Source organism: Phyllostomus discolor, chromosome 6, assembly GCF_004126475.2.
Source record: "Phyllostomus discolor isolate MPI-MPIP mPhyDis1 chromosome 6, mPhyDis1.pri.v3, whole genome shotgun sequence".
NCBI lineage: Eukaryota > Metazoa > Chordata > Mammalia > Chiroptera > Phyllostomidae > Phyllostomus > Phyllostomus discolor.
The window spans coordinates 9317903-9331806 of record NC_040908.2 but is presented as its reverse complement, the minus strand read 5'-3'; the positions used below and the strand labels follow the sequence as shown (position 1 = coordinate 9331806).

Sequence of the window (13904 nt, the reverse complement as noted above, 5' to 3'; positions counted from 1 at the left end):
ACCTTTTCCTGTGCGTTTTCATGTGTTTGGGATTTGCTCCCTGTAATTTGTTTGTGCATTCCACTTTTTGAAGTTCTTTTTATTTTTTTAACGTGCTAAATTTTGCCATTCTTTCATACAAAGTTTATATGCTGTTTTCTAGTTTGACAAAAAAATGAGATTATAATGAAATTGCATTAACTATGTGTAATTTGAGAATAACTTACAATTTTATGATTTAATATAAATCTTGGAATGTCTCCCCAAGATTTATATTTTACAGGTTCATATATATATATTTTATATGTATAAATATATTTATATACATAAATATATACTTCAATACATTTCTATTTATATATTTGTTTTTATTTATATAAACACATTTATTTTTATTTTATATATTTATATGCTTATTATGTATAGTATATAAATATATTTTATATATAGGTTCATATATATATTTTAAATATATAATCTTTTATTATATTTGTCCCATTACCATTTAATCTCCTTACTCGCCTCTCCCCCCAGCAGTCACCACACTGTTGTCCATGTCCGTGAGTCCTTGTTCCTTTCTGCTCAGTCCCTCCACCCCTGACCTGCCCCCACTGGCTGTCATCTGTTCTCCATCTGTGAGTCTGTCTGTTTTGCTTGTTAGCTCAGTTTGTTAGATTCCACGTATGAGTAAAATCATGCGGTATTTGTCTTTCTCTGATTGGCTTATTTCGCTTAGCATAATGTTCTCCAGGTCCATCCATACTGTTGCAAAGGGTCAAGTTTTCTTTTTTATGGCTGAGTAGTATTCCGCTGTGTAAATGTCCCGTAGTTGCTTTACCCACTCATCTACTGATGGGCACTTGACCTGTTTCCATGTCTTGGCGATTGTAAATAACGCTGCAGTGAACACGGGGGTGCTTGTGCCCATTCAGATTTGTGTTTGGGGTTCCTTCGGATATACCCCTGGAAGTGGGATCACTGGGTCAAGAGGCAGATCCATTTTTAATATTTTGAGGCATCACCATACTGCTTCCCACAGTGGCTGCACCAGTCTGCATCCCCACCACGAGTGCAAAAGGGCTCCCCTTTCCCCACATCCTCGCCTGCACTTGTTGTTTCTTGATATATTGATGCTAGCCATTCTGACAAGCACCTCATTGTGGTTTTTATTTACATTTCTTTAAAATTTTTTTATTAAATTGTTGTTCAAGTATAGTTTTCTGTCTTTTACTCCCATCCCAGCCAACCCCCCCCAGCCCTCCCCATCTCCCTCCCATTTCCACCCCTCCCAGTTTTTGTCCATGTGTCCTTCATTCCTGTAAACCCTTCCCTGCATTCCTTTGATGATTAGTGATGTTGAGCATCTTTTCATGTGTCTGCTGGCCATCTCTGTGTGTCCTCTTTGGAGCAGTATCTGTTCCGGTCTTTTGCCCATTTTTTAATTAGGTTGGGTTTTTTTGGTATTGAGTTTTGTAAGTCCTTTATAAATTTTGGCTATTAACTCCTGATCAGATATATTGGTGAATATATCCTCCCATTCTGTGGGTTGTATTTTCATATTGCTGACAATTTCCTTTGTTGTGCAAGAGCTTTTTGGGGTGATGGAGTCCCATTTGTTTAATTTTTATTTTGTTTCCTTTGCCTGGGTTGATATATCCAATATTTTTATTACATAGAAAGCAATGTACAATTTACAGAAAAATAAGAAGCTTGAGATAAGGGAGGACATTTATAGCATTCACTATTCATTCAATGATAAACACTCATACCTTTTATATATCTGTGTTTCTCTCTAAGGTTCTGTAGTACTCTTGTGTGCACAGAACATTTCTTTTGCTGTGTATCCCTATTTTTTTTTGTTGTTAGCAATGGGGCTGTAAAGTTTTTTCCTAATTGCCCATCAGTTATATATAGGAATCATTTTGATTTTGATGTCTATTTATAACTGACCTTTCTTTAATTCTAACTGATTAATATGTTGTATGAATTATATACTATTTAAAATAGTTGTGTTTTATATAACCTATCACAGTTTCTAGATTTATTGTAAGAAAAATTAGACCTTTAACTTGGGATCCTGCACCTACTGAGCGAAGATATCCATATACTTTAATATTTTTGTCTTTCAGTGATAAACTGATCTGAAAAAATATATGCCCTGTGAAGTCAGAGGGTATTCTTTATTTTACTGAATGAGTTTATTTTTTGTGACCTTTGTTGTAAACTTTTGATCCCCAAACCAGTATGTAGGAACCTAATTGTAAAATACATGAATATATTGCTTTAAATTATTTTATGAAATTTCTAATATTATACTATAAGATATTTTTAAGATTTGAAAGTTTAGAGAAGAAAAAAACCATACAATTTTGTTACCAATCTGATATTAATTCTATGGTGCATTTTTAAGAAAGAGATTGTATCTCCAGTATAGAAAAGCTGAAAATAGGATATGATAGCTGTCAAAATAAATGGTCTGAACTGACAACTTAGATTAGAGGTTCATTTTGACTTTTCCCCCCTCAAAGTTGTATTGTTTCAATAAGACAAACAGAAAAGCAATACTCTATCTGTTCAAAGAAATACGGAGAGAAAATAGTTTCCTTTTTCTGGAATGCCACAGACAGTTCTAATGTATTTATGTGGAACAAAAGACGTGTGTTTAGACCCCAGCATTTTTGTTCGTGTGTGTATTTCTGCACGGCATGTGCGTCGTTTGGTGGTGGTCACGTTTCCGGGCCCTGAGTGTCAGCTGACGCTGCAGAACCCGGATACCATGTAGCCTCTTCCCTGCTGCCGGCGCTCTGACCTCCCACCACTGTTTCTCTGACTCTGCTGAGGTTCTCATCGGTTAGACAGAGACCACCCGACACCCGGGCTTTCCAAGGCACGATCATGACTACTGTGCAAAATCCAGATTGTCCTTTCTTTCCTAGCTCTTCACCTGCGAGACTATGAAGACATCATCCCCGCCGTTGAGATCTACTCGCTGCTAGCGCTCTGTGCGTGTGCCAGCAGAGCTTTCGGCACTTGTTCCAAAGCTTTTATCAAGCTGGAGTCTCTGGAGAGTCTCAGCGCAGAACAGAAGCAGCAATACGAAGATCTCGCTCTGGAAATCTTCACCAAGCACACTCCAAAAGATAACAGGAAGTCGGAGCTGGACAGCCTTCTCGAAGGGTAAGACTAATTGTAATTAGTAAGTGTCATTCTACCTTCTCAGAGGCTTGGATTTGTACATGTATAGCAATGCGAAATAATAATTAAAGCACTGAATTTTTAAGTAGTTTACCTTAACATTATACCCTATTTTATTTAGCCTCATAAGTATATTAATGCTTTATTTTCTCGTTGTAAGAAAAGTTTTTGTTGACCTTGAAATGTTTTTTATCCTTCAGTTTTGTAAATGTAATAAATACAGTTTTAAGTAACTGGACATTTTAAAATGTAGTTATTTGTTTTTCCTCTTCTTTTTGCAGAGGGGAAGGGAAACTTCCCACCTGCGTGGCCACCGGAAGCCCCATCACGGAGTACCAGTTCTGGATGTGCGGCGTGTGCAAGCACTGCGTGCTGGCCCAGGAGATCAGCAACTACTCCTTCTGCCCCCTGTGCCACAGTGCGGTGGGGTGACGAGTGACGAGATGTGTGAACTGTAAAATATATGTAGCCCACGTGCACAGCTATAACTATGTTATATAGTACTTTATATAATTTTGTGTTAAACTATGACGATGAGTAATGATGCTGATTTTCATATAAAACGTATGGAAGTCAACCTTATTTCATGTCTGTCTGTCTGTCTAGTGGTTGGTTACATAATAGTGTGGAAGTACTCTGAAGAAGAAATTTTTTCTCACAGTATCAAGGCTCCTAATTCACTGAAAAGTCTTGGTGGGGGCATAGGGGCAGCATGGGAGTGGGGCGAAGTTGTAACAAAGAAGTTAAACTATTTGCTTCAAGTCCAGACTTAGCCATGGACGTCTTGAGCCTTTCCTAGCATGCCCGTTGGGAACTGTCCTTCGGAGCCGTCTCCTTGCCACTCACTCCGTGATGCCTGAGTGCCGGGACCTTGCCTCCAACTGATTATTTCAGATGGAGCCTGAGCTGCTGTCCCTGCTTCTTGTTCAGTGTAACGTGGAAACAGAAATCCCTGAAATAACCTTGCGTGCACTGTAGACTTAATTATCACACGTGTCGGGCATGCCTTTTCTGCTGTCGTGAAAGGTTGTGGTGGTTGTCTGGGATTTGTGTCTGTGAAAGTTTCAGTGATCTGTCATGTCTTGGGGACCTTGCCTGTCTTGAAGATGGTACTAGAGCAAGACCAAAGACCCACGGTATGAATTGACCCAGCTGGTTTTATGTGTGAAGGAAATCTGAGAATAACACCAGCAGACTCTCCCTCAGTGAAACAGCAAAGGGAAGCAAGTACTTGGGGAGATGTTGGAAAGAAGCAGTGTGCTGAAGGCGGCGTATGAAACAGTTCTCTTCTTGAAATCAATAGGAACTGATTCCCTTTCAGTAATGCTGAGCTGTTCTTTATCGTAGACCTTGGTCTGAATCATGCTACGTTTCGGAAGCGTGGCGGGCCGAAGTACCGGGATGGCAGACCTGCTGGGAGCGCTGCCTGAGCGAGCGCAGTGCCCAACCAGCAGCAGAGCGCCGCTGGCCCGCCCGCCGTCGTCGTGCACAGGGGCTGACCTTATCGTGCATGGTTTCTCTAAAGTACACTCGGAAACTGCATGCTTATACTTCGGGGGATGAGACCTTAGGTTTAATGGGGCATTAAGTGAAATAATATGAAAACAATAGGTGGTGAAGTAAGAAAAAGACTTGTATTTATCTTAAGGTTCCTTTATTAAAACGTATAGATAACATGGTATTTGTTTTGTTGATTTAAATATTTTGGTGGGGGTTGGGTAGGAGGGTGCTGGGCTGTGGAGCGGGTAAGGAGAGGAAGGGCCAGGCGGTACAGTGGATGTATAGTGTCACTTTCGGTACCAAATGGGAAAAACAGCCACCTCCATCTGTAAGGTACTGGGCACGGGCCGGATGACCTCGGGTAGAGTGAATTACTCCTTAGAGGTCACACAGCGTTCTCATTTAGAAATGGGGCGGGGGAAAACTACGTTGCTCGACTTTCAGGAGAAAATCAAGAGTACTTAATTCAATGATATAGCTCCAAGATATTGCCACTGAGTTTCAAAAAGGCAAATAGCAACATTATGGCTGTCCCCTTGTGAATGCTTATTTTGTCAATTCATTTTTTTGAAGAAATGAATACCCACTCTATTGGTTAAAACTGACAAGTGTTGGTGGGGATATGGAGCAACTGAAGCCTTCGTACGTACGGTTGCTGGTGGAAATGCAAAATAGGACACCAACTTCAGAAATGTTGAGATTTAGAAGTGCTGTATACTGGAAGTATACATATGTAACTGTATGTGTATGTATGTGTAGCTTTAAAAGTTATTTTTATTTTACTTTATCTTTCACTGCTCCCGTTAACCAAATGGAAGTTTTATCGAGGCCCCAGGTCCCTGGGGCTCAGGCTGCCCTGTTGGGGAAGGAGGGACCTTATTTGACTTTCTTCTTGGGGTCTCGGGTGTTGGTGTGGCCACACTTCCTCCTGTGGCAGCTGAGCGCATGAGGTTGCAGGCGAGCGTAATGCTTTCAGCACATTGTGGTGTTTCAGCTGTTTCTTTCTGGGTGAGCTGGTGGAGCGAAGGCTCGATGCCTCTGTTCTGCAGGCGGAGCGCTGGGTGCAAGCGCACTCAGTGGAAGAGGGGCATGCAAGTGGCACAGCTGTGGACAGCCGCTGACCCTGGCCCCGGCACTTCAGTCCCAGACGCAGACCTCCAGTGTCATACACACCAGAGCTTTTCAAGTGCGATGGGGACACCGTGTATGTTCTGTGAGCAGAGACACACCAGCCTAGCCTGCCCCACGGACCCTCTGTCTGCATTTCCTGCTCTTATCAGATGTGTGATTTGAATATATTTACTCTCATTCTCTGGGTTGCCTTTTTATTCTGTCCATGGTCTTTTTGTTGCACAAAAGTTGTTAATTTCTATGAAGTCCAGTTTGTGTGTTTTTTCTGTATGAAATACATTTTTTCTGGACCATGAAGTCCAGTTTGTGTATTTTTTGTGTATTGTCTTATGTGGACTGAAGCATAAAGCCTGACCCAGTTTTGTTCCCCAAATCACATGGCCCATTCTGCCCAAGACATTCTAGGAACACATTGTCCATCTCCTTGAACAATGTGACCAAGCTGCCCTTGAAGAAGAGGAGACAGCATCACCATTGAAATTGACCCTGTGGCTATTGGTAAAACCATTGAGCAGCTGGCCATGCCTTGGGACACCTAATGACCAAACTGGTCACAAGGTCTGGCTCCCATCACAATCAGACCGGGCATGAGAAAAGAGGGATTTCCTTCTGTCCTCAGAACAATAAGGAGCCATTCAAAAGTCCAGTCGGAGGGACTGTTTCATTCTTTGTCTTGGGCTGGGCCGTCAGTGTGATCACTTCTGCGTGTGATCACTTTGGTGTCATATCCAAGAGACCACTGTCAAATAGTGTCCCGAGGCTTTTTTGCCTTGTGCTATTCTAAGAATTTTGTATTTTCAGCTCTTATATTTAGGTCTTTGATCCATTTAGAGTAAATTTTTAAATACGGTGTTAGGTTAGGGTCCAGCTTCATTCTTTTACATGTAGATGGCTAGCTTTCCCAGAACCATTTATTGAGAAAACTGCCTTTATGCCAGTACTGTACTGTTGTGATTACTGGTGGTTTGTAGTGGGTTTTGAGATCAGGAAGCATGAGTCCTTCAACTTTGTTCTTTTTCAAGTTTGTTTTGTCTGCTTGGGATCCCTTAAAATTCCATATGGATTTTAGGATGGATTTTTCTGCTTCTGTAAAAACATTATTGGGGTTTTGAGGGACTCCATTGAATCTTGGAGTGCTTTAAGTAGTATTGACATCTTTAAAATACTGAGTTTTATAATCCACGAACGTGGGCTGCCTTTGCATTTATGTCTTTACTTTCAGCCATGTTTCATTGTGTGTCTTTCATCCCCTTGGTTAACTCCTAAGTATCTTATTCTTTTTGATGTTATTGTAATGGAAATTTAATTAAAAAAAATTCTTCTCTGGATTGTTCATTTTACACATTTTTAAGTGAATTAAACATATTGTACTTAAATTACTGCCTGGGTTTCTTTTTGGCATAAACAGCCAAGGAATGTAAAGTATCATCCATAGACCATAGACTGTTGACACATACTACCATGCAATTAATGTTTACACTATTCCAAAGGTTCAAAAAGGTTGAGAAATTTGCAATCTAGGGTCTTGCAGCTAATAAAGTTTGAATTTGAACTCTGCACCATGGGACAACTGTTAATGGCATTCCGACACAAAATATCTCAGGAAAACCAGAGGTGTTACGCTAAGAGTGGACACAGGAACTGGATACGTGCTACGATTACCCATTCATAAAACAAACGGAGGTTTCTTCCGCTTCCGGCACGCCCCCCTCCCCTTGTACAAAGGGCAAGCGCCTTGCAACATCAGAGCACAAATTTGGAAACCAGTTTGGTGCATTACTTCTCCAGGAAATGAGGCTGACGGGATGAGCAGTAACAACGGAACTGCACTTCCCCAGGGTCTCTGCAAGCTTTCTGGGCAGCCTGCACTCCCCGCCAGCAATTCAGTGCAGATCTGGCCAGACGGGTCCTCAGAAGGCACAAACTGCCCCCTCTGCTAGTGCGGGAGGTTAGATTCCGCGATGGGGAAGCGACTGCGGTTCTGCCTCTGAAATCAGCTCCCGTTCTACACTGAAAGCTACGCCTCCAACAACTATGGCAGGGCAGCCCGGGCGAGAAACCTGCACAACCCTAGCACGCGCCCAGGCTCATTTCCAGAAGGGCGAGTATGCGGAGGCCGAGGCGCTGTACTCCGCTTACATTCGCCAGTGCGCCTGTGCGGCTTCTGCTGGAGCGGCTCTCGGGAGGTAACTATCGCGAGAAGTGCAGGCAGCCCTGCCTTTTCCAGGTCTCTGGGCTGGGGTCTTGCAGCGTCTTTGCTCCCAAACCTGAGCTCGAGGGCTGCAAAACCGAAGGGCAGGTGCTGGTTTTCTCAGAAAGGCGGTGAGGGGGAGTGTCCTGGAGGGCAGGCCCTGTGCTTCGCTCCCAGACTCCCAGGAGGCTGTCGGGACTCGGGCTCATCGGCTGCCGTTCACCCACCCTGGTGTTCCGCTCTCACTTTACTCTCGTTCAAGGGACTCAGGCCCGGTAGGGCTTTTCCACCCAATCTTTTAACAGTGGATTGGATAGCCGAGACCTGGTGTAGGGGGGTGGGGGGAACATGGCTGGGCAGTGCTGCGATAGTGCACGGTACCGCGACCCTAACCACATTTTCACAGCAAGGATATTTTGTTTTTCATGTACTATGAAAACATTTAAATATATGGGACATAGTATAATAAACCTCTAGGTAACCATGATTCAGCTTCAGCATTATCATTTTACCTGCACCTCAAATTATTTATCTATGGATGTTTCAAATGTACTTCTGAGTATGAAGGATTCTTAAAAACACATAACCACAATATCATCACATAATGCGTCAATATTAAATATCTAGTAAGCGTTGGAACTTTACTGATTGATCAATAATGTTTTTTTTCCATTTGTTGACTCTAGAGAGAGACAGAGGGGGATAGGGGGAGAGAGAGTGAGAAAAATCAATTTGTTGTTCCACTTATTTATGCATTCAATTGGTTGATTCTTGTATGTGCCCTGACCAGAAATTGAACCCACAACCTAGCCTATCAGGACCATGGGCTAACCAACTGAGCTACCTGGCCAGGACAATAAAGTTACTTTTGTTGTTTGGTTGGTTGGTTTTAACTAGGTGGTTCAAGTCAGGATGCACATCCGGTCTCTTAATCTATAGGCTCACCTTTTTTTTCCTCTTCGTGAACCCTGAGGAAGAAGACACCTCCTGAGAAGGGCTCCTAGTGGATAAGCAGACTCAGAACAAACAAAGAAACAAACACCCCCCTCCCCTACAGCCCTAGCAGACATCTTTACACAGGGGTCTCTCACGCAGACTGCACTTCAGGGAGGGGTCTGCACAGAGCTGCTTGCCTGCATGGTGTTTCTGCCACCTGAGCCAGTTCCTGGAATCCCCTTTCAATCGATAGGACTGAGGCTTTCCCCGTCAATTGGAGATGCACAGCTTTGACCAACCAGCGTGGCACTATTCTGACCAATGAGGTCAGTGTCTTTTGGGACAAACCACTAGGGTTTGGAGTCCTCCTTTGCATGAGGACAGACCAATCAGGGACCAGGGGCAGGGACTTACATCCGTATAAGCCTGCTCCCCTCTGGCTCGGTGAGAGTGCCCGTTCCCCGTCCTTGGAAAGTTGTGTTTCCCTGGCTGAACTGAAGCACTGGAGAGGTCTCCAGAGCAGAGCAGCAGCAGGGAAAAGCAGACCATCCAGGAGCCAACCGTCCTTGCCCTGGGGCCGCCTTTCAGCTGTGCTGTTCTCATTGCTGTGCTGTATCACAACTGCACTGTTTCGCACTGAAGAAAGTTTCCTTCTGCACCACATTCCAAATTGGGGATTCCCGTTGGCGTTGAATTGGCACCAATGACCACTGGTTGACATAGTTTGTTGAGGAAACCATGTCATGTGTCCTGAGAGTCGGCCAGCCACACGTTGGACTTGTGGGACCCACCCCCCTGATGTTATTTAACATAGTTCTCTGTGCCCTACATTGCTTGCAAATTGGTAGTGACATGGGGTTTGATTCAATTCAGTTTCAGTATGGCAAGAATACTTTATAGATGGTGTGTACATCTACCAGAAAGTAGGTAGTGTCTGGAGTCTTTCTGTTTGTGACATTAGCAACCTCACCCACTAATACCAGCTCGCCCAAAGCTGATTCGGTTTATGCCTGAATGTATAGCATTCATTGGTCCACATTTTGCCGTAGTTGTTCTGGATGATGTGGAGGGGACCAGGACAAGAAAACAGAGAACAGGGGAATTGAATGAACAGCGTTTTTGACAGTTTGCGTTGTCTGCCCCATCACCCGCTTCTTCCCTCAAGGATTTTTTGTTTTCTTGAGAAGATGCCAGCTTGTCTTTTGTGTGTGCCTTAAGATTTGCCTCTTCGTTAACTCCATGTGTATGAAGCCAGGGAAATTGCTCTCTCTTTCAATAATACACCAGAATAATAGTTAATGGAAGTTTCTGAATAGGCAAGAAGATGGTACCACCTCCCCCCCCCAAAATAATGAGTGAACATAGAAAACATAGTTTTTTATTCTTGTTTCAAGCTCCAAGAATAGACTTACCTCGTAGGTTTCAATAGTATCCATCAGCAACGAGTGTATGGATGCCATCGAGTCTTGCTCCTCCTCTTCCTGTGCACATCGGAGCCTGAGAGCATGCTGTGTTGGCAGGAGATGCCATTTCTGCCCCTGCCCAGTTCAAGAAAGAGAATCTGCCTGGTGTAGTAGGAGGGAGCTCAGTGGGTGTGGATTCCAGGGCTGGCTCTCCCGCGTAGCTCGCCCCTTCCCTCAGCCTCAGTGTCTCATCTGTGAAGGGAGCCTTCGGTTTCCTTGGAGTTCTGAAATTCTTCTAGGAACCCACGGATCGAAACTGAATTCTCTGACTTCTTCTTTTACATATACCTTTTAGAGTTTAAATTTATTTTAAAAATCTTGGGTCACTGAGTCATTTTGAAATAGTATTTGCAAACTTCGAATGCCTCTCACTCTGAATGGTTTAATAACATTTTCTTTTACGATCCAAAAGTACAGCTTTAGCTAGAACCCAATTTCCAAAAGTTTTTTCTTTGCTGAGGTTAGCAAGTGCTAAAAATCCACATTTGGATCAGGTAATCTGGTTAAATTACATTACCATAAATATTATTATTACAAAAATCTCAGTATGACAGAAAAAACTTGGGTCCATGTCTTTAAATTAGGAAACAACTTCCACATGGAAAGAAGGCCTTTAGAACTTGTAACAAGATCTAATTCTGAATCAAACATTCTAGGATCCTCTGAATATAAGAAATTTATAACAAAACTTTAAAGCCTAGAAAGTTAATGACTAAAACTTTCCTGGACTCCTGAGGCTGCATTTCCCCCTAAGCCCTTTGCAGGGTGGCAGTTAGCCTAGTGTCATAGCAGGTGGGTGGGGGAGTGAGCCCTCTTGTTCTCTCCCCTGTCACAGTGGCGCTAGGAGCATCCAGAAGTCTCTCTCAACCACAGCCCACGGAAACAGGCATTTTCTGAAACCACAGTGGTTCCTCTCCATCACTAGCAAACTTGGTACTTGAAGGAGACCCCTAGGCTGTGAGTACCGCTCAGGGCAGCAGTAGTTACAGTCCCTCACTGACATGTCAAGAATGAAGATTAAGGGAAGTAACTTTTCATAGCACTGATAGCAGTCAGAAATATTTCCTGAGGACTGTGGGGTGTAGCAAAGGAATGGCAGATGAGTTTAGGCTGCATCTCTCCTGTTTGGTTCACATTTGAGAATCCCTTTGGAAAGAAAGAAAGGGAAACAGAATCACCTGACCTGGAACAGAGCCCCTGAATGTTGTCTGTGCAGAGGCTTTGTGCAGCAGAGGCTGGGCGGGGCGGGGGGGGGGGGGGTAGGAGGCTGTGGAACCTCTTGGGCTGGTGGCTGTCAGAGCGGCCTGGAGCCCTCAGATGCAGAGCTGATTCTGCACACAGGAGCCGAAGGGGACCGGAGCCTCGCTCCTCCAGTAGCAAACCAGCTTGGCCTTGGCAGGACCTCAGCCCAAACTGGAGGGAACGTGGCGCTCTCCCCAGAAAGCATTCCCTGGGCATCTGCGTGTTGACTTTTCCCTTAGGGTTAACTTTGATTTCTTTACTGGTGGGAAGTGGTTTCAAAGCTCATTGTTGTGGGATCACTTAAACTTTTGAGAATAAAATGGACGATTCACTTTGTGACCTGTTCATAGCAGCCTGGAACTTGGGGCCGGCTTCCCCTCCTTGCTCAGCCTGAGTCTGATCAGTCGTCTCTGCCCGGCTGGCATGCGCTTAGCAAACGAGCGGTGATTCTGATACTGTGTTCAGCCAAACCAGCTGGCAAGGAGCAGGGGCTCTGAGCACACTGTGAAATGAATGTGCTCTCCTGATGGACGTCGTAATGCCTTACCCAAGTAGACAACGGGGTTAAACAAAACTTCATCCGCTGCTTTAATTGCTCTGCCCTTGGTTCCTTCAGCTTGGTTTCTCAGTGGGCATGCCGCATGCTCTAGGCGATGAGCTTGGGCAGCGTCCCAAAGAGCACGAAAGGGGAAGCGGGAGGAGTTTGGTCACGCGGTGCGCTGAATGTGGACTTTCTGTTCCAAGCAGATGCAGCCCCGAGGACTTGGCTACGGCGTATAACAACCGGGGGCAGATCAAGTACTTCAGGGTCGACTTCGACGAAGCCATGGACGACTACACGTGTGCCATAGAAGTGCGGCCCCGTTTCGAAGTTCCGTATTACAACCGAGGGCTGATACGGTATAGGCTGGGTAAGAATGTTTCCCCCGTTTGTCTTTGGTTATTACATCCGCCGGATTTAGAGCTCTCGGATGTTGTGAAACCAATGCAGTGCTCATAAAGGCTTAAGAGTGATGTGACATTTTGGTTTAGAGCCGGGCACAGTGGAGTTGTTCCTGAGTCTCGTTTAAGCTTTGGACGGGCAGGCAGACCACGGGGGAGCACGGGGGTGGGAGTTGGCCGTGGGCGCGCACCGAGGGAGGGGGCCCATTCCTCTGGGCCTGCTCGTGCCCAACCGCAGAACGAGGGTGATGCTGATGATCGCCCGTGAAACTTTCCTGAGTTGAAATCTTTGAGGGCACACGAGGCAATATGAAGTGAAGGAGTTTTAGCTCCTTGGCATCAAGGGAGCGTAGGTACTGTTTTATATTTAAAGTGTTAAAAAGAATGATTTCCTGTTTCCTAATTTTACTGTAATTATCTAAAATAGGTGATGTCATTCTGTTGAAATGCCATGATGATTTATGCAATTTACCTGCTAAATCGCAATAAGTAAACCCTGAGCTAATTTTAAATATATTGTTCTGTAAGGGCAGACAAAATTACTTTGATGTAGGCCCCCCTATATCATTATTAAGAGGAAAAAAAATTCCTCCAGTAGGAGTGGTTGAAAGCTCATACATATAAAAGCAAAAGTGTGTGTATCCAAACTTTGCTATGAGTTATGTAAGGAAATGCTCAGCTTCTTTTCTCTTTTCCATTTTTTTTTTTTGGATTCCGGTGCAGGGTACTTTGATGATGCTTTGGAAGACTTCAAGAAAGTATTAGACTTAAATCCTGGATTTCAAGATGCTATTTTGAGCTTAAAACAGACTATGCTAGACAAAGAAGAAAAACAAAGAAGAAATTATTGAGAACTTTAACTTTGAAATATTAACCCATGATCCTTATACATGGCATCTCATTGTCTCGAATTTAAAGTAGGTATTGAGCTATTTTGATTTACATTTAAGATAAAGAGGTTCATACATTAGCACTGAAAGTTAAATAATTGAAGGTAGTTTTAGATTTAGTATTTATGTTAAATAGGTGTGCTTTTGATAAAGTATAAATAAACAATAATGTATAATTGTATATTATTACAGTAAAATATTTAAAGAAATGTGTGGTGTTTTAGCAAAGCATTTTTTTTTGCTTATTTCCAATTTTCAAAAAGATTGTATGTATTTATTTTTGGAGAGTGAGGGGACGGGAGGGAGAAAAGAAGGGAGAGAAACATGGGCTGCCCCTGCACGCACCCTGACCGGGGACCGAACTCGCACCCTTTCCTGATCGCGTTCGGACTGGCCAGCTTTTGCTTTGCAGGACGACGCCTACCCAACTGAGTC

At 43.7% G+C, this 13904-nt stretch overlaps 2 protein-coding genes across 3 annotated transcripts in view; both read left to right on the top strand.

Annotated features, from left to right (window-relative positions):
* Positions 1-4492, top strand: part of WDR35 (WD repeat domain 35) — a 56565-nt gene extending 52073 nt beyond the window's left edge. For both annotated transcript variants that reach the window (XM_028515650.2, XM_028515649.2), the window contains 2 exons: positions 2916-3156; positions 3456-4492. In XM_028515650.2, the coding sequence (XP_028371451.1) occupies positions 2916-3156; positions 3456-3606 (392 nt within the window). In that variant the 3' untranslated portion in view covers positions 3607-4492. The remainder of the gene's footprint in view (positions 1-2915; positions 3157-3455) is intronic.
* A 3015-nt stretch (positions 4493-7507) lies between these two features.
* On the top strand, positions 7508-13690 carry TTC32 (tetratricopeptide repeat domain 32). The gene is made up of 3 exons (XM_028517064.2): positions 7508-7991; positions 12382-12548; positions 13303-13690. The coding sequence occupies exons 1-3, from the start codon at positions 7840-7842 to the stop codon at positions 13428-13430; spliced, it is 447 nt and encodes a 148-aa protein (XP_028372865.1). The 5' UTR covers positions 7508-7839; the 3' UTR covers positions 13431-13690.
* Positions 13691-13904: the final 214 nt, after the last annotated feature.